Source organism: Anguilla rostrata, chromosome 2 (genome assembly GCF_018555375.3).
Source record: "Anguilla rostrata isolate EN2019 chromosome 2, ASM1855537v3, whole genome shotgun sequence".
NCBI classification, from domain to species: Eukaryota; Metazoa; Chordata; class Actinopteri; order Anguilliformes; family Anguillidae; genus Anguilla; species Anguilla rostrata.
This window is the reverse complement of record NC_057934.1, coordinates 22,162,261-22,186,071: the sequence shown is the minus strand read 5'-3', so window position 1 is coordinate 22,186,071 and position 23,811 is coordinate 22,162,261. Positions and strand designations below refer to the sequence as shown.

At 44.3% G+C, this 23,811-nt stretch overlaps 2 protein-coding genes across 9 annotated transcripts in view; one reads left to right on the top strand and one right to left on the bottom strand.

Annotated features, from left to right (window-relative positions):
• nhlrc2 (NHL repeat containing 2) overlaps positions 1–8,591 on the bottom strand; it is a 41,953-nt gene extending 33,362 nt beyond the window's left edge. Inside the window, exons 1-4 of one of the 6 annotated variants that reach the window (XM_064321249.1) lie at positions 8,476–8,591; positions 5,945–6,031; positions 5,003–5,126; positions 4,334–4,486 (exon numbers count right to left, since the gene is read on the bottom strand). In XM_064321249.1, coding sequence (XP_064177319.1) covers positions 4,334–4,385 — 52 coding nt within the window. In that variant the 5' untranslated portion in view covers positions 4,386–4,486; positions 5,003–5,126; positions 5,945–6,031; positions 8,476–8,591. Of the gene's footprint in view, position 1; positions 1,126–4,333; positions 4,487–5,002; positions 5,215–5,944; positions 6,032–6,738; positions 7,393–8,475 lie in introns of those variants that run through there. The other 5 variants (XM_064321252.1, XM_064321248.1, XM_064321251.1 and 2 more) reach the window with 5 other exon arrangements.
• dclre1a (DNA cross-link repair 1A (PSO2 homolog, S. cerevisiae)) lies at positions 5,452–19,881 on the top strand. Of its 3 annotated transcripts, XM_064321244.1 has the most exons (10): positions 5,453–6,286; positions 8,482–9,266; positions 9,318–9,990; positions 11,508–11,641; positions 12,802–12,920; positions 14,158–14,301; positions 14,694–14,839; positions 15,595–15,749; positions 16,421–16,562; positions 19,254–19,881. In XM_064321244.1, exons 1-10 carry the CDS (start codon positions 5,836–5,838, stop codon positions 19,427–19,429), a joined length of 2,925 nt encoding a protein of 974 aa, XP_064177314.1. In that variant the 5' UTR covers positions 5,453–5,835; the 3' UTR covers positions 19,430–19,881. The 3 variants fall into 3 exon arrangements, with proteins under 3 accessions (XP_064177313.1, XP_064177314.1, XP_064177315.1); XM_064321243.1 differs by having other exon boundaries at positions 5,452–6,286; positions 8,482–9,990; XM_064321245.1 differs by lacking the exon at positions 5,453–6,286 and adding an exon at positions 8,006–8,087 and having other exon boundaries at positions 8,482–9,990.
• The last annotated feature ends 3,930 nt before the right edge of the window (positions 19,882–23,811 follow it).

Genomic DNA, 23,811 nt, shown 5'->3' with positions numbered 1-23,811 from the left:
CTGCGTCGTGACGTCTTTCTCTCCCTCCTGTCTGTCTGCGCAACCCCAATATCCCCACTTCCACCTCTGTGCCAATGCCAAGCAAGCTTGTTCATGCCAGTGCTTGTTCCTTTTCCACAGACACTTTCAGGAGGTATTTCAAGCCCATGTTTTTGTCCCTTCTCGGGCCCTCATTGGGTCAGTTATGGTACAGGGGCGTGGTCACAGATAGCCTGTTATCAAAATACAGAAGTTAGCAGCAATCTTTCAATGGGAGTATACAATGTTAACATAGAGGGAGTGTTAAATAGCCAGGACTCGTAATGATACTGGCAACTCAGTGGCCCAATGACAGACGTACAAATGAGCCGGTCCTCTTTGGCGTACGCTCTGCTTGGCCACCCTGACTGGAAACGTAACCAATCAGCTGTGCATGTTTTCACCACAGCAGCTGTTAGCAATCATTACCAGTAGTTCTATACAATCAATTCTATACCTGTCTGTTCAACAGCCAGCAACAGCAAGAAAATATGCTGTCAAATTATTTCCCATTTTCTAAATTCTATTCTTTTTTCATCTTCCATGGTGTGACATGCCTATTCTCTCTCAGTTTGGAATGCCCACTTCTTGAGTGATGAGTGTTCTCATTGCTGCAACCACCTCCCTGAATTCAGGGGACACTGGCCTCTGGAACACATGATGTGCAGTCACTACATCTGTACACCTGGCAGCATAACAGTTAAGCTCAGACAGACATTGAGTTAAAGGAGAATCGTGTACAGACCGCAAGGCCCTGTTCATTCACCAGAGGGGGTCTCTGGTGTGTGATGAGGCACGGATGTAGCCCGGACCAAAATTCCGCCATTCGTGAACAACCTTACATCCAATTATTGCTACCCTATGGGGCCACCGGCCATAGCCAACACTTTATAACACGGTTTATAGTTGCATACCGATCTGTGGGGCCCACCCACACGCTTGAACAGTCTGAATAGGATGATGAGCCAACCAGCCTGTGAGGGATGTTTTTTAATCACAACTTTCGTAAGCACAACTATATTCGTTAGATGTGTGAGCGTGTGTGAATACAGTACAGGCCAATAGTATTAGGCCACCAGTGTTTTTTTTTTAAACCTTAGGTACAGAAGAATTCAGTTAATATATCCACATTTATTGAATAACAAACCAAAGTATAAACATTTTTTCCCTATTTCTACTGACAATAACACAAAAAGATGAGTTTTACTGAAAAAAAAATGTTAGACATGGCTTTCCACAAAATAGCCTCCTTCGGCTTTAATTACAATTTTAAAAATTATTGAACGTCTATCAAATCATTTTGCAAATGGGGGGTGGGAGGGAGATGGAGGAATAGTTAAATTGACTGAAATGTTATCTACCAAAAGTTTTTATTTTATTTTTTTAACCACAGATAGCCTAATACCATTGGCTTGTAGTGCAAAATTATAGACATTAAAGCAGAAAGAAATATGGCAGAGAAGGTGTTAGGCGTGTATTCGCGTGGCAAAGTAAACATATTGTGGCAAGGTTATTCCCTGTGATATGCTTAAGATTTCCAGTTGCAGTGTTCAGCACACACTCAGAAGGACCCAGCTGATGGGCAGTAATGTTAACTTCCCGTTTTTGTGCTGCAGTTTTAGGATACTTTCTTTTACTAGACAACACAAAATATTTGTCTTCTGCCTCTCTTCCTGGTCTCCCATTATCATTGTTGCCCATCAGCTGTGCTGAATACACTGCACCCAGAAATCTTGAAGGTGCAGTGTGTAGGATTTAGTGGCATCTAGCAGTGAGGTTGCAGATTGCAACCAACTGAATACCACATCCCCTCGCCTCCCCTCAACCCTCCCTTTCCAAGGACGTAGGAGAAGCTACGGTGGCCTGTAAGTTCCCAAAATGATGTCATTGTCTACAACAGCATCGAGTAGCCAAGTGTCAAGTGATGAGGTTCCTTGATAGATTTATAAATTGTATTTAGTTATTTAGTCTGTAAAACTATAGGTCATAGGCTCAAGTAAGATAGCGATTATGAATGTTAATTGTTCCGCATTGTGGAAGCGTTTCATTGCTAACTTTAGCTTTGCATGGTAAATCATAGAAAGACATGATGCGTCACAAAAACGATTATACTACTAACTAACACTTAGCTACATTACAGTATGACATATCCTCATTATAAAATACCACTAACCTACTTAGACACTCAATTTCAAAAATAACGTATATAATCGAAATATTGAGCAGTAATAGTTACATAGCAATGATGAAATCTTATCTGTTTTCAATAGATAGAGACAGAGACAGTAAATCAATGATATATTTCTATCCGCTTCTGTCTTACACCAGAAAACGATGTCAGCTAGGTCTATCAGCAAACATATGGCTTAGCTATGCCCAGAAGTCCTCAATAATAATAGTATTTTCCAAGAAATTATGAAAAATCGTTGACAACGTTTCGTTAGGTGCAGCATCTTTTATTGCTACCACAGAGTGAATTCGTAAGTGAATGCAATGATAACAAAACTTTCGATTATGCTGACCAATAAAACGCTATTCCAAAAGCAAAATTAGAAATGTTATACATTGTTAGAAAGCTTATACTCTCACCTACTGGATAAATGGATTGTCAATCAAGCCAGATTCTACTAAAAAGGGCGCCATGCCGTAAACAACACGTGTGGTATTACGCACAGCTATTTTGGAAGGTACCCAGGCATCACAAATGCGCGTATATTTCACAAACGGATTGTCCAAGACAATATATGACCACTCAATCTCTTCTTTCTTCTTCTTCGTCTTCCAACCGGTGCATTCGTGCCACCCACCAAAATTAAAAACGCAAAAAAATTCGCAAAAAAATTGCGAAAGGCCCTCTCTAGAGCCGTTTGTCCGTCCTGGGCTACTGTAGAAACATGGCAGTGCAACATGGCGGCCTCCGTGGAAGAGGACCCGCTCCGTATGTAGATATAAAGGGCTCATTCTAAGGTAACAAAAACAATTTTTATTTTCATGGGATTATACACTAATTAAAACATACTTATGAATATTATATTCAATTTCTGCCAAGTCCATTCCGCTAGATGCCACTAAATTCTACACACTGCACCTTTAAGCTTCAAAAAAAATCTTAAGCTTGTTTGCAATTTCTCACTTCAAATAACCTTTTTGCCACAATGCTTATCTGGCCCGCAAATCTATGCCTAACCCTAACCCTAACTTCTTCTTCACCACATTTCTTGCAACTTTGGTGCCTATTTTACTTGCACTTAAGTCTAAAGGTATTAGATTACCTGGGGTTTAAAAAAAATCTAAGGTAGGTACGATTTCACTCAATTTCATTACCTCTCCACCACCCTCCCACCCCTCTGCCTCCCACTTTGCAAAATTATTGGATACTTCCAAAAATTAATTCAATAGTAATTCAAGCCAAGGGAGGCTATTTCGAGGAATGGCATGTCTAAGATTACTTTTGGTTTGATATTCAATAAATGCACATATAATACCTGAATTCTTCTCTGCACTGCAACACTCGGCCTGCTGCAGAGGTAAGATTACTCCACCAACCTTCAAAGTGCTTTAACCCTACCTCTACCTCCACAGTCTCCCCATCAAGCCTTCCTCTAAAATCTATCTGGATGAAATCTGGACATTAAATGCAAAACCACTTTTATATTGAAGGAAGGTTTGTGGTTACACTGTGCTCATGTTGCTCTGTACAAGATCCAGTAATCTGAATGAGAACAGATTCCTGAAAGATTGATCCCAAATTTAACAAGTAGAGTTTGTTCTCTTTAAATATTTTTTTCTTCCAATATAGAACACTCAATTGTAGCCATAAGCCAATCCCAACACAGAAACATCCTGTCACTTCAGGAGACCAAAGGCTAATGCACATTTCCTCCACAGGGTGGTCCACCAGCCATTGCTCCTTCTCACCCGATAAAACAAAGCTCCTGTGCAAAACATAGTGGATAATCCTGCCGAAAAAACACTTCCTTCCCTGGGCACTATTACAACCAAAAATGCCCCTGAAGACTGCAGCTGGGAAGAACATTCCATACATAACTACACTAGGTGCTAGTGCTTTCCTGGGAAAAATTCCCTGACAACTCCTTAAACTGTTTCTGTTCTGGAGCTAAGGAAGCATTATAAACAAAGTTTTTGTGTGTGACTTGTATGATCAACTTTAAATATCCCTTTTGTATTCCAGCAGCATGCACTTGCTTAAGTTTATTGTCAGGAGGTTCTGAACGCAATGGTGGGAGAGTGGAATGGTGGAGGATCTGGTGAGGGGAGTGGCACTGTATGTGTTTGTGCGGCAGCGGGCACGTACCTTTGACGGAGTGCCGCTGTTCCAGCAGGTGGAGGTCAGGCAGCACATGCATACAGTTGATGCAACAGTAGGTGAAGAAGTCCAGCACCACCACTTTCCCAGAGAGCTCTCTCTCCAAGGACAGCGGCTTCTCTGTGTTCAGCCATTCTAGACCTGAAACAACAAAACACAGTAAAGACCAAGAGCACAACACACACAAGTCACACCACACTTGAGAACACAAATGTACAGACAACTCTGGAGGAAACAGTACCACGACGCACAATATAGTTCGAAGTCACAATGCAGTTTGCCCGTGTGACACTTGCTTTAAACGTGACGTTTTCGGTGCACACGTAATTACCAGCACCAGCTGGTACAGGCATTGCATTGTTTGGCAAAACGATCAGGTACAAAAATGGCAAATTACCTAAATTGCAACTTACATTCCTGAATGGTGATACCAATAGCTGTATACTATTACAAGACAAACAAGATGATATGATCAGGTTCAAGTTGACCCAGAAACAGTTGCAGTTTTCTGTAAACGAGAAGCTAACAAGACAGCAAACCAGACATTTAAGTTTATAAAAACAGGAGTTCAGCAGAGTGAAGTCGACATGCTAACACAAGCGAACTTAAAACTTAATCACAGCAGCAGCGTCTCTCTAGTGCGATACGACAACATACCTTCTGCAAAGTCTGGAACCTTGAAATCCTCTTTTCTGTCGTCCAGCTTTTTCAGGTATTCATGGACGAGATTTTCTTTCTCTTGTTCAGACGAGGCGTCTTCCAGGGCGTAGTCCAGTTCACTCTGAATGGGAAATAAAGCTGTAAGACTGCTCTGGCCCGCCATGTTTCCAAGCACAGTCCACAGCACAACCTAGAGTAAATCTAACCGCATGTTTGATGGCAACACATTCAACACTCCTGGAGTGCAATTCAAATCAGCAGTCTCAATCGTTTAAAGTATTTGATCAAAAAACACTGGTTACATGTTTATTTTATTATTTGTTATATTGTAATGCATCGGAGATGGTTGACCATACATATAAAATGAATGAGAATATCAATGATTGGAAACTGCTGACATTGATTTCAAAATAGCTGTACGTTTCATTGGCGGCAAGTCTGTAGTGTACAGTATGAGGAACCAAAGGGAGTATGTATGGCATACTTCTTAGGTCGTTTATAATACTTAGTTTAACTAACGTTATTTGAATTCTTAATTTGTATTACTGTAGAATATGTTATATCGGGCAATTTCTGGACATCTTATTTAATTGGAAATTCCGTAAGAAATGTTTGTAACGTTAGCTAGCTAGCTAGCTAGTAAACAATGAACTGGTAGCTACGAAAGCGCCGTTTTCTTTTTATTTAATGTTGTTAGCTAGACTAACGTAACTGTTAACGAGCTACAAGCTCCTAAGGTGAATGCCAATGTTTGGCAGTGAACTGTCATTCATTCAGCTGTCAAAGCAGAGAGAGCAAATAGCTAATGGTAGCTATTAATCTTGTTTCCAATGTCACAAAACGACTCCGAAAGTGACATATGGGAATACAAATCTCTCAGGAAAGTAAAGAAAAAAGATGCACTCGCATCGAATAAGAAATGTGGACCAAAAAACAAACCTGCTACTGTTATCAGCGGTAGCACGTCATCTGACAAATCCTCTCTCAGAGGCAAGATAGTAACTCAGGAAAAACCTAGAAGAGAAGCTGGGTGTAAAACCGACGGGTTACTGAAAGAGCAAAGTCAACAGGACAAACATTTGGGTGCTCTGACGTCACATATTAAGGATGCCACTGCAGTCGAACATGGAAATCGATCCAAAAGTTCTGAGAAAGAACAGCCTCTTGCTTATAGGGATGAGTTCTGTCCTGGCTGTCAAATGCCATTTTCCATATTACTGGTACAGTCACAACGCTGGCACGTCTCAGAATGTCTGGATATGATTGGAATAGACCGCGAAGGTAGGCTGACCGATCCTTATAATGCAATTCATGGGAAAACAGGCCGAGAGGATTGTTCTGTTCGCGTGCTTGGCTTTAGGCATTAGCTGTAGAACTTGCTGTACAGTGTATTAAGTTTAAATACATTGAATAATGTTGCTTTCGATTTGCGCCTGTCTCCGTGTCAAATTGGATTGAAGGCAAAAATCCTGAATCCAGAATTCAGCATTCTGTCATGTTCTGATTTGCACTTATGGATACGAAAGTACGGCTGTAGAGATTTCGGACCGGAGGGAGGGGTGTGATGGCAATTGCGGTCCCAGGTCTAGGCATAGGAGAGTGCCTCTTCCTAGACCCGGCTCTGCTGGTACGTTATATGTGTGGAGTAAAGTACCTGTAGACAGGTGCAACAGCAGCTGTCAGCTGAGAGCAATGTCACAGCCCTCTTTGAGTCCCGAGTCTTTTATACTTACCTTGATTAAGCCACTTCAGGCATGTTGTTTACCCTTAAAGTGCTCAAGACCAGGCTTAACAGTATTAGTACTGTATAGACCAGTGATTTTGCACTCTTGGTCCTGGGGACCCCCTATTATGCTGGTTTTCGTTCCAAACACATTTTCAATCCCAGAATTTTAACAGGCAGTTAATTTTTTTAAAATTAGGTCCTTTTCATGATTAGAGGGAGTATTTACCCTCTCATGCCATATTATGTCAGAAATAGCTGTGCCTGCTATCCAGAATAAAATTTCCATGTTCATATTGTGCTTATTGCAAACAACTACATAGAGGTAACACAATTGTTTCACTTTCAAACTTGTGTTCATAATTCTTCTTAAAAATATTAAAACAATGCAGGTTTGGGTCATTATTATTTGCTTTGTCTTTGAAGTCTTCATTATCTACCAATTGGTTAGTTGTAGTGGCCATGTGTCCACATACTCACCAGTCAGGAGCATATTGATTCACCCTAGTCTTTGATTGGTTAAGTTTGTTTCCTCTTTTAATGTAGTTGTTTGCAATATAGCACAGAAAGCACAACACGAACATGGGACATTTAATCTACATGGCATGCACAGCTATTTCTGACAATGTGGCTTAAGAGGGTAAATAATCCTTCTGAATACAAAAGGCTCCTAAGAAAACAATGGGCACTTAAATTCTGGGTTAAAATTCTGTGATTGCACTAAAACACCTGGCTCAACTAATCAACCAATCATGGTCTTACATCAAGATTTGGTGCTGAAGTAGCCTAAATCACAAGCCTCCTCTCAGATAAGATTGATCACAACTGTAGGTCAGGGACTCTTAAACATGATCCACTATCATGGGACCCACTGTGTTTTTTTTTTTTTTTTGGGTGTGTGTGTATATAAATATATATACACAGTATATACACTAACCAGCCGCTTCATTATGTACACCTGTTCAACTGCTCGTTAATGCAAACATCTAATCAGCCAATCATGTGGCAGCAACTCAATGCATTTAGGCATGTAGACATGGTCAAGACAATCTGCTGAAGTTCAAACCAAGCATCAGAATGGGGAAGAAAAGTGATTTAAGTGACTTTGAACATGGCATAGGTTGCTGGTGCCAGATGGGCTGGTTTGAGTATTTCAGAAACTTCTGATCTACTGAGATTTTCACACACAACCATCTCTAGGGTTTACAGAGAATGGTCCGAAAGAGAAAATATCCAGTGAGCGGCAGTTCTCTGGGCGAAAATGCCTTGTTGATGGCGGCGTTCAGCGGAGAATGGCCAGACTGGTTCGAGCTGATAGAAAGGCAACAGTAACTGAAATAACCACTCGTTACAACCGAGGTATGCAAAAGAGCATCTCTGAACGCACAACACGTCGAACCTTGATGCAGATGGACTACAGCAGCTGAAGACCACACCGGGCAAGCAAGGTGTACCTAATAAAGTGGCCACTTTTCTTCCCCATTCTGATGCTTGGTTTGAACTTCAGCAGATCATCTTGACCATGTCTACATGCCTAAATGCATTGAGTTGCTGCCACGTGATTGGCTGATTAGATATTTGCATTAACGAGCAGTTGAACAGGTGTATCTAATGAAGTGGCTGGTTAGTGTGTGTGTGTGTTATATATATATATATACACACACACTTTAGTTACAACCTTGCACTGTGAAGAATTCATATACATAAAGTGTTTCCTTAAACTATATTTTTTCTCCTTTTCACTCACTTTTAGAATGTCCTGATGGTTTGAAGTGTTCTTCCACTATTCCAAGCCACTACAGGAAGTACAGCCACTTCCTGCTTGCCCGGAGCCGTGCAACCAGTGACCTGAGCACGGCTGGCCTGAGCACAGATAGCTCACAGGAGATTGTGACAAATAACTTCACCCCCTCCAGCCAGAGTCCCTCCTCCAGCCAAAGTCCCTCCCCCAGTCCAGGTCTGGGCGTGCTAGGACAAAAATCAACCCCCACATACACAAATGCCTTGCTCTTGTTAAAATCCCCTGCTCCAGGGGACATAAGGAAAAAGAAGGGCTGGTCCCCAATTACCAAGTGGCAGAAAACCACAAGCTTAGAACAGGGTGCTGGAGTTTCACGGCTACCTAAGCAGACCAGTGGTGCATCCAGAAGACTGCATGAGGATCAAAAAAAGGCCTCATCTATACATTTGGTTATGCCCTCTCCCCCATCGTCCAACAGTGATGATATCTCTTACTCCCCCATTTCCACTCCTCCCATAAGCGATGAGGTCCTACCCACCCATAAGTCTCCATCTTACAGCAGCATGACTGGCAGTAAAGAGGGTGAGGGGGATTCTTTAATGCTGTACAGCGATGATGAGCTGTTGGCTGAGCTCCTAACCCAGGCTGAGATGGAGGCCAACAGCCAGCCAGGAAACACAACTGCGGCAGTGAACTCAGAGTTCACGGAGGCATGTGTTACCTCATTATCGCCCTGCGCTAATGAGCTTAACGGTGACCATGAGGCCTTTATCTCGTTGACTTCTCCTGGTGACGAGGTTAACGATGACTCTGCGGACCGTACCTCATTAGTGCCTCCTGGTGATAAGCCTAATGAGGACTCCGCACCTGCCCCAGCTTTCCTCGTTAGTGCACTGAAACGGGAACGCGCCCGCGCCACAGCTGCAAGGAGTGACCACACCCCCGCAGACAACGCCAAGCTACAGCTGCAGTCCCCTCAGAGTCTGGTTCTGGAGAGGCTGCGTGAGCGACTGTGCAGCTCAGGCGAGGCGGCTTGTGTGGACCCCGACACGTCCTCAGACGGCTCGAAACCGGACGAGGCCTTGTGCGAGGCGATGCCCCCGGTGACGCGCGGCTCCACCCGGCAAGCCCTGGCGAGCGCGTCGCCCAAGAAGGCGAGGGGCAAGGCCGGCGCGTCGGTGCCAGGCGGGCTCAAGCAGACTGACATCGGGGTGTTCTTCGGCCTCAGGCCCCTGAAGCCCGAGGCCGGGGACGGGTCAGCCAAAGAGGACCTGGTGCGTGCCGTGGCGGTTGCCGGAGACGACGCGGGGACGCGGGCTACCGTCAATGGGCGGCGGAGGAAGAGGAAAGCCACCAGCTCGGCTGGCGAGCCCCCGGTCCTGGGGGCCGCGGACGGCGACACTAACCAGGTCCCGCAGGCGGAGGCGGGCTGGAAGGGAGCGGGGAGGAAGAGGTGGAGGAGGAGAACGGAAGAAGGCTCTGAGACTGTTAGACGCTGTCCCTTTTACAAAAAGATCCCAGGTATGTGTCAGTACCTTTTTCAGAACCAGGGGCATATTTCATGAAGCAGGATTGCTGAGTTAGCTGATTAACTGCACTGACCCGGAATGGCTATTTTTTGCTTCAGTCCACGTTCAAGATTTGCGAGGGTTTCGGGATTTTACTCAGCACAGTTATCCAGCTAACTCTGTTACCCTGCCTTGTGAAACTGGGCCCAGGAGTACCAAACAGTCCTGGTGTTTAACACTCCTGGGCCCTGTTTCATGAGGCAGGATTAGTTCAGTCTTGGAGGGTCTCAGTGTCTGCAGGTATTTGGTTTTCTTTCAATCTGCAGCCAATTAGGGCCTTGAGAACAAGATGTGTGGACTCTAGCCAATCAGTTACTTCATGATGTACCTGAAACCATCAGACATTGCAGCGCTGCAAGACTGGTGTTTGAAACACCTGTTCTAAACGAACACAGTTTATTCTGGTTGTGAAATGTCACCGTTCTAGTTGCGTTGGTAGACAGATTGTCCCTGTGTAGGATGACAATGCAGTTTCCTAAATCTAGTCCAGTGGACACTGGTATATGCCAGTTCTGTTTCTATTGAGGTCAAAATTAGGTTCAGGTTTTTATCTAGGAACTAAATGCTAATCTCAGTTTAACCTCATTTTACACGTATGTTATAAATACACATCCTTTTAGGTTTGTATGTATGATGTTAAACGATACATACAATGTAGCCTATGTATTGTATTAATTGTTAGTGTTGTGCAGGCAAAGGGTTCTCAGGGTTAGGGTTAACCCTTCTCCTGTATGGTGGTCTTTGTCTGAGTTAATCTCTTGACCAACTAATGTTACGTAAAGTGTTTCTTCTGTAATTTACTTAATTAAAATGTAACCTCTTTCTAAAGAATCATTGCCACCCTGTGACGCAGGATACATTATGAGAAAGTTGACTCATTTGTGGTCTGAGAACCGATCCGACTAATTAAATGTCCTTAAATGAACTTTGGGCATTTTTCAGAGCCATATATAGCTATTTTTGGTCTAGTGTCACTTTGGATGGCACGTCATCTCTCATTAGACATCAAGTGTCTCATTAACAAGAAATATCAACTTATTACATGGGAAGTGCAATTCATGATTAAAATGAGAACCAGCATGCTCCAGGAGGCCTCAGGGCTGGGTTTGCAAAACCTCAGATTAGCACATCATCATGAGCAAAGAAACAGTTTTTGCTAATGAGTTTCCACTGTCTGTAGTTTCATAATTGTATTAGGAGATGCTGATGAAAAATCAGTCTGATTCAGTCTGCTGGGCCATATTACAGAAGGCATACTAACTGCTTAGAATGCTGAAGAGATGGAAAAATATGCGGTGGCTGTATGATTTTGAAACTCCACATAACAAGGTGTAGCATAAATCTTGGAAGAAAGCCGAGGGCGTGGTTTCTGACTGTGTGTGGGCGTGTTTGGCTCCTGGGTATGGTATCGGCTGTGGTCTATATACAGGTGCGGCCACCGCCTGAGAGGTTTGGTTCTGACTCCTGCAGGCACGCCTTTTGCTGTGGACGCTTTCCAGTACGGAGCTGTAGACGGCATCAGCGCCTACTTCCTCACCCACTTCCACTCTGACCACTACAATGGCCTGAGGAAGGGCTCCAGCTTGCCCATCTACTGCAACCGAGTAAGGCTGCTTCTTCCAGAGAGCAGGGTGGGGTGGTGGCTAAAGACCTGGCCTTGGGGGTAGTTCACAAAGCAGGATTAGTGTTCTCTGAATAACTGCTCTGAGTAAAGCCTGGAACAGCTCTTTTTACTTAAGTTCATGTTGCAGGCTTGGGAGGGTTCCGGGTTTTACTCATTGCAGTTATCCAGCGAACACTAATCCTGCTTTGTGAAACAGGGCCCTGGTAAAGGAAATGTTGCAGGGTGCTTCTTAGCCTGGGCTGTTTTGGGGATGCTGTAGTTTCAGTGTCCGTAAACAAAAAGTTAAGTTTAAACGCCATGATCTCCCATGTGACACCAAAGCCTTTCTCCCCCTGAAGCTTCTGATGCTACGCTACTGTTAGTAAATCCGAAGCCTGGGCCTCTGAACTGAATGTCTCCATTGCAGACCAATATTTGTTCTTTTATGTGCAGTAAATTCCTGTTTTATCTTTGAAGCAGACTAGACTGCCTAAAGGGGGGTAGGATGGGAATGCTTGTTAACTTTAGCTCAGTGAAACTGCCAATTGAACAGGAGCACCAGGTTGGGCACGGCGGGAAAATAGAATCCAGAGTCTGCCTGGATCCGCAAGTCTGAGACTAATGTAGATTATAAATCAATAAAATCAACATTTAATAACAAAGAAAAATATTTGAAGTTCTCATCCAGCTCTGTACTGCCTTAACTACAACTAAAGAAGATACCTTGTTGAATAAGCACATAAAAAATAAATTTTTTTGTGTATTTTAATTTTTGCTATGCCTGATAATTCCCTTTTCTTTTTGCGGTGGGAGTGTTTTGTGCGACACTAGATCATGTGATTAGGAAATCAGACCCCCTAGCCATTCCATCCTCTCTGGTCTGGGCTAAGGTTGCCCGTGCTCGTGTTGTTGCGATTTGAGGGGACGGGCCTGTGATTGACAGGCATCAGTCATGTGTGGTATGGGCGGCAGTGTATATAATGGCTAAGGAGTTGGTCTTGTAACCTAAAGGTCGCAGGTTCGATTCCCCGGTAGGACACTGCCGTTGCACCATTGAGCAAGGTACTTAACCTGCACTGCTCCAGTATATATCCAGCTGTATAACTGCATACAATGCAAGTCACTCTGGATAAATGCCTGTAAAATAAAAAAATGTGTCAGATCACAGGTAACCTGGTGAAGAACAAACTGAGGGTGGAGGAGCAGTACATCCACATCCTGCCCATGAACACAGAGTGCACAGTGGAGGGCATCCGCGTCACCCTGCTGGACGCCAACCAGTGAGTATGAATCCAACTAGCACCCCCCGACCGATATGAATCCAGCTAGCGCCCCCGACCGATATGAATCCAGCTAGCGCCCCCGACCGATATGAATCCAGCTAGCGCCCCCGGCCGATATGAATTCAGCTAGCGCCCCGACCGATATGAATCCAGCAGCACCCCCGACTGTATGAATCCGCTTAGCACCCCGACCGATATGAATCTACTAGCACCCCGACGATATGAATCCACTGGCCCTGACCGATATGAATCCAGCTAGGCCCGACCGATATGAATCCGCTAGCCCCACCCAAGACCGAATGCAATGAACCAGCCACGCCGGCGATATGAATCCAGCCAGCCCCCTGACCGATATGAATCCCAGCGCCACCGACCGTATGAATCGCTAGCCCCCCGACCGTATGAATCCAGTCACGCCCCCCACCGATATGAATCAGCTAACGCACGCACCGATATAGAACCAGTATAGCGCCATCGGATATGAATAGCATAGGCCCAGACCGATATGAATCCAGTAGCGCCACCGACCGATTGATCCAGCATGGCGCCGACGATAGAATCCAGCTAGCGCCCACGATATGAATAGCTGCCCTGCGATATGAATTCAGCTAGCGCCCTCGACCGATATGAATCCAGCTAGCGCCCCCGGCCGATATGAATTCAGCTAACGCCCCCTACCGGTTTGAATCCCGGCATTGCCGCCAACCAGTATGAATCCCACCAGCGCCGCCAATCAGTGTGTGAATCCCACCAGCGCCACCAATCAGTATGAATCCCACCTGTGCCTATGACCAATATGAATCCTGCCAGTGCCTACGACCAATATGAATCCCGCTAGTGCCCCAAAACAATATGTACCCCAAAAGTACCGCAAATCAGTATGAATCCCACCAATACTGCCAAGGGTATGAATCCAGCCTGCACCCCAACCACTATGAATCCTTCCAGTGAACCTGATCAGTATGAATCCTGCCACTACCTCCAAGTGGTAGAAATCATGTCAACACCCCAAGTCAATGAGTATCAGTTATACTGACACATGTAACCAGTGGTGATTATATTAGACCAATATAGATCACATGGCAGGTCAGAATGAGCATTTGATGTGCTATGAATCATGTGCAGTAGAAGCATTGTCTGACTTACCAGACTCATTTTCACACATGGCAGGGAAAAGGAATGGTTTAGTATTGCTATCTGTAATGATGTTGTCCTCTGTTTCTGTGTGCCCCAGCTGTCCCGGTGCAGCGATGCTCCTCTTCCTCCTGCCGGATGGTCAGACGGTTTTGCACACGGGTGACTTCAGGGCCGACCCGTCCATGGAGAGCTACCCACAGCTGCTGCGCTGCAGGGTGCAGACGCTGTACCTGGACACCACGTGAGTCTGACCCTTAGAGCTGCGAGCCCACCTGGCCGTTATGTGACCCTTCCCCTACCCAGAGCCCTGCCCCCGTCTGGCCATGTGACCCTTCCCCTACCCAGAGCCCTGCCCCCGTCTGGCCATGTGACCCTTCCCCTACCCAGAGCCCTGCCCCCGTCTGGTCATGTGACCCTTCCCCTACCCAGAGCCCTGCCCCCGTCTGGCCATGTGACCCTTCCCCTACCCAGAGCCCTGCCCCCGTCTGGCCATGTGACCCTTCCCCTACCCAGAGCCCTGCCCCCGTCTGGCCATGTGACCCTTCCCCTACCCAGAGCTCTGCCCCCGTCTGGTCATGTGACTCCTCCTTTACACCCTCTCTGCCAGTGACTTTTTTCCCCATCCTCCTACAGGTACTGTAGCCCTGAGTACACCTTCCCCACCCAACAGGAGGTCATCACCTTTGCTGTCAACAGGGCCTTTGAGCAGGTTGCCCTTAACCCCCGTACACTGGTGGTGTGTGGCACCTACTCTGTGGGCAAGGAGAAGGTCTTCCTGGGTAAGTGTGCATGGGGTGGGGTGGGGGTGCGCTTTTTGAACAGTTAAGTTAGTATCTCAAACTTTGCCATTATTAAGTTGTTTGTAATATGTGGGAGAATTCAGAATGCCTTAAAATTAGGGTACTCAAATCTGCCGTTTGAGGCCAGTAGTGCAGTGGTTTTCCTTTCTTCTCCTGTAATCCGGACATGATTTACATCTGGGACAGCAAGTGAGTGTGATTAGCTAAATTCATTAAGCCAATGAACATTCACAGCTGATGACTTTCATTCCTATACAGAAAGTTTTGCGGTGGTCCAATCTACCAGTATACTGCTGTTTGTACGTGGGACTAATTAGCTAGTGGTGCTTGGGTAATTGGTGAAGGCAGAACACTGCATACACTGCCTGCACTCTGGCCCGCTGGGCCACTCCTGATCTAGGCCCTGACTTGAAGGGTGAGATTCTGGCACTGTGCTGCCCCCTAGAGGTGACTGCAGTCTAAACTGAACTTCAGCCTCTCTGTGCTGGAAAACTTTGGATTCATTCTCCTAATGTCAGCATGTACAGGCTTTAGATTTATTTTTCTAACTGCCTTTTATATCATACATTGATATGACATGAAATATACTGCTGGAATGCACAATGATAAAGAAGCTGTATTATCCCAGAGTGCACTGCTCAAGTGTAAATGTTCCACCTGCCTGACCACCTGCCACCCGTGTGTGTGTGTGTGTGTGTGTACGCATGTGTGTGTATGCGTGGGCATGTTTGCAGCCATTGCAGAGGTTTTGGGGTGCAAAGCGAGCTTGTCCCGGGACAAATACACTACCATGTGCTGCCTGGAGTCAGAGCGGATCCGCCAACTCGTCACCACCGACTGGAAGGCGGGCCAGGTCCACGTCCTTCCCATGATGCAAGTCAACTTCAAGGTCGGCGGCTGTAGAGCCAGAACCTGGCCCCTACACGCGGAGAATTACCATGCTATGAGAGGCCAGTGAGGGGATATGAACCTGTGCCTGTGAGCAGAATCTCCAGGGCACTTCAGGAAGCTGCTAGCCTGGTCTTCCAGAGCAAATTTATCATGAGTACAAAAACATGAGTAACGGAGGTAATCTGCTTAACCTATGGAGGGGCACCGGGTTCTTTTGCGGAGGGCTATCGAATTGATTGTTTTCCTACTAATGTTAACAGGACAGTTTAGAACTGATGTCTCTGTACAGATTCTGGTTTTTTGTTGTCTGCAGTATTAAACCCAAGTATTTAACACCGCATTGTGCAGTCCAAATGACCCCTCTGGTATGTTCACAAAAACATTACTTGTAATTCATTTGTTTTCTGTTACAAGCCAATGTTCACAGTGATTGCTTCAGTTACAAATGATTGAGGAAAAGCCAATAACTATGGTTTGCAGATAGCTTGTATTTGTCTTATTTGTTCTTTACCCTTCTTTTTTTTCCTCCCGAAAATCACTTTCATCAGCAGTGAGGCCTAGTCCTGGGGCCTTATTTCTGTGTTCTGTTTTTAAAAAATTTTTTTTTTATAAACCTTACCTTCTTTCACCTCTTACTATTTCACTTCTTGCTGTTCATTTCACCATCAGAATTTGGAGGCTCACTTGAGCAAATTCTCAGCAAAGTATGACCACGTCCTCGCCTTCAAGCCAACGGGCTGGACATACTCCAACCAGACCGAAGCTGTGGAGGACATTCAGCCGGAGATCCGAGGAAACGTCAGTATCTATGGTATGTGGAGATCTGAGCATATATGAGCATCTGTGACAGGGCTGTCAAACCCATGGCCTGAATGTTGCGGTATCTGCAGGTACATGTGGTTTCCTGTAAATCAGCGGCCTCTTAGTCTTGAGAACAAGTTGTGTGGATTCTTCAGACAAGCAACAGCACAAGCAATGGCTGCTGAGAAACAATGGGAAAAAAACAGCAGCAGCCCCCCAGGACTGGATTTTGAGACCTGTAATTTATGGTACTGGGGGGAACTATTAGCATCTTGTGGAATATTAGTGTTTATGATATGTTGGGCTATATGAGAGTCTATGATAACTGGATGGCTATTGAGAAATTTTAGATTTTAGATGACTAGCTTGATAGTGCTGGACTTCTTTTTGTCTGTAGTGATTAGTGGCATAATTCAGAAGGTCTGTGATGATCTCCAGAGATCAGACGCCGGACCGCAAGGTTATAGGTTTGAATCCTAGGTCTAGCTCAGACGCTGTGTCCTTGAGCCATCTTCACTGGATCAGTTCTATTTGAACCGATCCAGTGAAGATCCAACATACTGCACCACACCGTTACTGTGCATCCTGCACAGCGTGCAGAGCTTTCAGTATCAAATTTCAGAGTTTATTGGAGGATTAATGAACTGAAGCGAAACCCTGAGGAATAAGTGCCCGGCGCACACGGCGCGGTGTCTGATCGCAGCCCCCCTGTTGCCTGGAGAGCCGTTGGTTTCCTCGTGCCAAGCAGTTTTTCCCTCTGACACTTCAGACCTTTTGCAAAAAGCACGTATTGTGTTCTGCCACTTTCCCCGCGACTCGACAATGGACTTCCTGTAAAAATGAATGAACGAGGGGAAAAATTGCTGAATATTTTAATGGGAACCAAATTTAGCCCCGGTGCCGCAGAATCAGCAAAGATCTGTAGCGTGAGATCCTTGTCCGGCAAAACAGGGCGGCGCGCGGTGCTGAGAGGGCGGGTTCTGTTACTCCGGCGTCAGCAGCTGGCTCAACCGTCTGCGCCTTAGCCAGGGAAACGCTTCTCATTTTACCTGCTCATTTATGAGCTCACCTTTATCGGTCCTTTTAACCCAGGGCTGTCCGACCCTGTTCCTGGTGATCTACCGTCCTGTGGGTTTTCATTTTAACCCTAATTTGGCACTCCTGGTTCTACTAATTAGCATGTCATCGGGATCTCTAGCTGTTGAATGAGGTGGGCTGTGTTAGGGTTGGAGTGAAAACCTACAGGACTGTAAATCTCCAGGAACAGGTTTGGGTAGCCCTGTTATAATGTAGTTTTCTTCCATCTGCATCCTGAAATAAGCACCCATTTTGCTTTGGCACATATAGGAAATTTGCCTATTCAGTGTTCACTCTACTGCTGGTTTCATTAAGGGCAAGGCCTGGTTCTCTTTTCTTTTTCCTCAATTCTTTTTCTGGTAGTTTTTGGATTGTTCCCTATTTCCTGAGTTTGATCATGCCCAGTTTCACCTCTGAGTCATGTTGAATCTGTTGCTGGACATGTAGAGCCTTGTGGGGAAATTGAGTCTTGAAGCATGTCAGATTAGTTTCACACAATGAAGTTATCAGCTGGTAACCATAGCATTTGGACACTTATGTGTGTATAAACACATTTAGCTCAGATGGGTACGAGACACCCATAGAATGAATTAAGCCCTCCAATATCAGGGAAGGTGTGTTGCTTACATAAGTAAGGGGACTGGATCATTGGCATCGCGTTTTCATGTATTGTCGAGTAGTGCTGTTGGAACAAATTTCACATATTAAACATAATTCAAAATTGGCTTATTTTGAATGCGCAAAAGACATTCAAAAGTGTAAATCACCACAGCATATTTTCAGTAGCAAGCTTTCATTTTTTTGACCAGATGAACGTGACCCTTCTCGCAGTTCCATTTCCCTGATAAATTTCTGTTTCTTTGCATAGCAACCAACCAACATTAAAGCAGAATCATGACTGAAAACTGTGCAAAAATTGCAGTCAATACGATTCTTTCCTTTTTACAGTTGAGTCAGGAAAGCGTTTGAATTCCATGCACCTCATGGGAAGATTCAACAGGACACAGTATTATGCAGAATGTGCAAATTGGAGCTTAGATATCGCATGACAACTAGAATAATCATGCAGCATTGCATGCCTTCTGCATACAGTGGATATAAAGCTGAGCTGGAGGTGCCTGCATCTAAACAGCCCGTTTTTCTCCCCTCTCATCCACACGCACATAAACTGCTGAGCCCCAAGAGACTACCACATGTAAAAATCATGGCAAACTGGTTGATGTTGCCATTTAATTCTATATAAATATACAATTTGTATTTTTGCAATTTTTTGGGACATTTGACAGCCCTATTGTGCAGTGATATTTGAGATGTTTTATTGTGAATGTGCTTGTGCTTTCGGAAGTGCTCCTGGTCTGTGGTTTAAGCTGTGGGAATCCCCCTGACCCTGCCTCATGCTGACCAGGGCTGGGTTCACAAAGCTAGCTGTGGAAGGCCACAATGGTTGGGGCTGCTTATATAAAATCCACAATTTAAGCCAACTGCCGTTTTGCTGTGAGAGAAACCTTTTTGTTTGGCTCAAGTCATTGACTGGTAGCTCATTGTAGCTCCACCCAGTATGGGATTCCATAAATCTCGCTTGCTCCTCACTTGGGTGTGCTTCCCTTTCTCCTTCCCGTCTCAGGCATCCCCTACAGCGAGCACAGCAGCTACTCGGAGATGAAGCGCTTTGTCCAGTGGCTGCGGCCTCTCAAGATCGTCCCCACAGTCAACGTGGGCAGCTGTGCCAGCCGCAAGGCCATGGAGACGTTCTTCAGCGAGTGGCGCGCGGAGAGCGCTAGCGGCAGTGCGGCTAACTGAGCCGGCCTGGCCGGAGGAGTGAACTGCCGTGATTCCTCTCACCCAGGAATCCTGTTAATGCCCCCTCCCCTCCCCCCAGAATCGATTCAGGAACACAGCCACAGCCTGGTCACACAGGAGGAGGAGCTTAGAGAGCAGGTGGCTCAGGTGGATAGTGTAATGACGATGATGGTGATGATTATAGTTATGGGATTATGAACTGTGGTCATGTTTTGCTGGGCATATGGTTTGCCATTTGACCTTGGATCCTTTGTATGAACATGAGGCCCAACCTGCTGCTTTTAAATAATAATGTTACATTAATGTTGTCCTGTAAAATGTTGTCTTCTGTGAGAAGGGTATTGGAGCATTTCAGCAGTATTTTCCTACTGGTATTATGCTGCATTCCCTGTTTATGAATGGTACATTTCAATTTTAAATGAAAATAAATAATTACTCATGCTGCTCATTAATTTTCCTCACTTTATTTTTGTGCTTCAGAGATCCCAGAAGCCCTGTATACTAGTGCATGAGGACTATGGGAAAGCACATGTTAAGTGCCATTCAGGTTTGAGTGAAAAAGGCCAATGGTTGACTCCCTCAGTACAATGCTCCTATGTTTAAACAGTGAGTGTGCGAGTACGCATGTAACCTGAGCAGTACATGTGTAGCTGTCCATGTTTCAGATAAAGTTAAATCCAATGCACTGTGAACTGATTCTTAAGTGATGCCAGCTCTGATTCTAGAATCAGTGTACATTTATGCTGTTTAGAATCACCGTTCACATTAAAACAGGAGTGTACAACGGCCGCTCCATTTCCCGATTTTGTACCAACTTCTGTTCTTATTTAATTAGCTCAATCTGACTGTTGTATAATCAACCGGTTGCAGACTGCAAGTGAATCCTGTAGATTTTACTGTGCTCAAGTACAGGAGTGAACCAGCGTAGTTTATGGAGCTGTCAGAAAACTAAATGTAAGGCAATTGGTTGGAACAAAAGCTAGCACACAGACCAGCCCTTTAGGACCGGAGTTGCGCACCCCTTTTTCAAGCCCTTAGGTTAGTGCTACTTTGCAGAATATTCCCGCAGCTGTGCTTTTAAAAAAAATCTATTCAGCCCTCGTTATGATTTTAAAATTGGAAGTGTGTTTCAGCTAACGTCTAAAAATCTGAAGTGAAAACATGAATGTCAGGAGTGGCTGAAGTGGAACACCAATTTCACGCATGGCTTTCTCCCGCAAATGGGAATATTTTTGAGGCGTGCTGACTTGTCCATGCTTCCAGATATGCACGTCTTTGTTTTTGCGAACATTTGCACAAATCCTGAAGTGGCAGCATTTCTACTAAAGTAATCCAAGAAGATTTAAACAGAATCCAGAAATGGGCAGAAACCTGGAAAATGAAATTCAATATAACTAAATGTAAAGTTCTACATGTGGGGAATAAAAACATAGGGCAGGATTACTTTATGGGTGGTACAAAATTAGAATGCGCACATGTAGAAAAAGACTTGGGAGTAATAGTTGATCAAAGCCTATCAGGGTCTGGTCAATGTGCTGTAGCAGTGAAAAAAAATAAAAAATAGCCAACAGGATGCTGGGATACATAGCCAGGAGTATGGCATATAAATCTAAGGAGATCATACTTACCCTATACAATACCCTTGTCAGACCACACTTAGAGTATTGTGTGCAGTTCTGGGGACCGTACTACAAGAAAGATATAGAGGCGCTGGAAAAGGTCCAAAGACGGGCAACCAGATTGATTCCGGGTATGAAAGATAAGTGTTATGAGGAAAGGCTTGAGATGCTTGGACTTTTCAAGCTTAGTAAAATGAGACTTAGGGGAGATTTGATTGAGGCTTTTAAATTTATTATAGGGATTAACAAAGTGAACTATAGGAAATTATTCAAGTTGAGTTCGGTTAGCAGAACGAGGGGGAAATAGGAAATATTTTTTCACACAGAGAGTGGTCAATGTGTAGAATAGCTTGCCTGGACATGTAGTGGATGCAGAAACACTGGGGGTATTCAAGGCCCGGCCTGATACAATGTTAGATACTGTCTAGCTTTTAGGTAAACTAAGCATTCAGTACAGTTTAGTGGTAGGAATAGACGAGCACAAGTACAAGAAATTTCTTAAAATGGGTTGGGGAAAAATCTGAAGAAATTGAGAGACAGCCAAAACATTGAGTGTGTAAAAATCTATGTTTTGTTACTTTACTGGGAAGCAATAACAGGCAAATGAGCTCAGCAATAACAAAATGTTAGACCACGGAAAACTACTGTAGTGGACCAAATAATACTGTCAGTTGTGGGGGGAAAAAAAACCCTTTAGTTGTGGAACAGATGAAGACCACTCTCTGGGATGTAGGCATGGATGTCAAGAGTACTATAAAGTGACAAACTACCCCAGCATAACCTCAGAGGGTTCATTGCAAGATACAAACCACTGGTAAGCCTCGAGAACAGAACGGCCAGGTTAGAGTTCTGGAACAGTGAGATGGACTGATGAGACGAGTATTAACCTTTCAGTGAGAAAAAGCTGTAATCTAAACATTTGGAGGGGTGGAAATCTAGCTCAAGCTATGTTTTCTCAAATGGACTAGGTTGATCCCAATATACACTACATTTACAAAAGTATGTGGACACCCCTTCCAATTAGTAGTTTCAGCTATTTCAGTCATGCCCATTTCTAACAGGTGCATAAAATAAAGCATATAGCCATGCAATCTTCAATGACATACATTGGCAGAAGAATGGGTCGCACTGAAGAGCTCAGGCGCTTGCAATGTGGCACTGTCATAGGATGCCATCTTTCCAACACTTCAGTTTGTCAATTCTCTGCTAGAGCTGCCCGAGTCAACTGTAAGTGCTGTTATAGTGAAGAGGAAATGCACAGGAGCAACAACCGCTCTGCTGCGAAGCGGTAGGCCACACAAACTCACAGAATGGGATTGCAGAGTGCTGAAGTGTGTAGCACATTGAAAAATCTGTCCTGGGTTGCAACACTCACTACAGAGTTACAAACTACTTCTGGAAACAATGGGCCTCATTCACCAATATCTTCCTAAGTTTTTTCCTAAGTTTGTTCTTAAGAAAGATCCTAAGAAAAGTCTACGTCAGATTCACGACTTGTTCTTAAACCGCAGAATTGTTCGCACGTGTTCTTAAAATGATGAATCCCATTGTCCTCGTAAATGTAAAGCGCGTGCCAGTTGTTCCTAATTAGCATAGGTAAACGCCCCGCCATTCCCCATAAAAGGGCATGAGACTGCAGGGCCATGTGCACACACAGAAATCGAAAAGAAAAGTTGAGAACGAACGAAGTCAATAGTGCCCGAACGAAAATCTAAAGACGGTGGATCACCGGACTCCAAACGTAAAACGTCAGTAGTACTGAAATGGAGATATTGCTGTGGGAAGTGAACAGCAAACGACCTGTCATATTTAGTAGTCAGCAGTGGATATAAAATAACCCAAAAAAGATGCATGGGATGCTATTACTCGTTCAGTGAACGCTGTATCCGTAGAAGGGCGCACAACTGATGAAGTAAAAAAATGGTTTGATGTCAAATCTGAGAATAAAAAAAAAAAAAAAAAAAAAATGCTGGTGGGCGTGGGCGCAAGGAATTGCGTGTTATGCATTCAAACGACAAAGCGCTTCTCGTTATATTAATACCGCTAATTAAATCAACCGGCAGTAAACTGCATCGGAGTAAACCCGTCGCTGCACAAAACACTGCACAAAAAATGTATTGCCAGTCATTTTGGTGTCACCCCCTTAGTGACGACCCTGAATAAGTGTTCTCTTCTTCAACATGTCCATGTGTTTAAATAAGTGTTACCTAAGTGCTTAGTTTGTATTCAAAATTTAAACATTTGCTTTTGTAGTATAGAACAAACATTGCATAATTGAAACCCCCAAAAATAAAAGGTCACTGCAATGGTTTGATTTTTATCATTTATTTACAGATGAATTCCCACTGAGACAACCACCCCCTGAGGCGGAACCTGGCACCTTAATGCTTTGTAAAATAATGAAAATAATTATTAAAAAATATTATAAATGATAAAAATATTATTGTAATTTAAATCCTATAATATTATACAACTGTAGAATTGAAGAAAACACAATAACCAATTATTTTGCACAAACATGTCAGCACTCAAATGTGCGTAAGTGTGCTCTTGAGTGTGCGTAGATTCTGTTCTTACCCAAGAACAAATCCCAAGTAAGAAAACATTGGTGAATGTCCGAATCTTCGTGAAAACTGCGTAAGTGGATTTTAAGAAGAAAATTCTTCTTAATTAAGAACGGTTGCTGAATGAGGCCCAATGTCACCACAAGAACAGCACAAGAGCCTCATGAAATGAGTTTCCATAGCCGAGCAGCTGTACGCA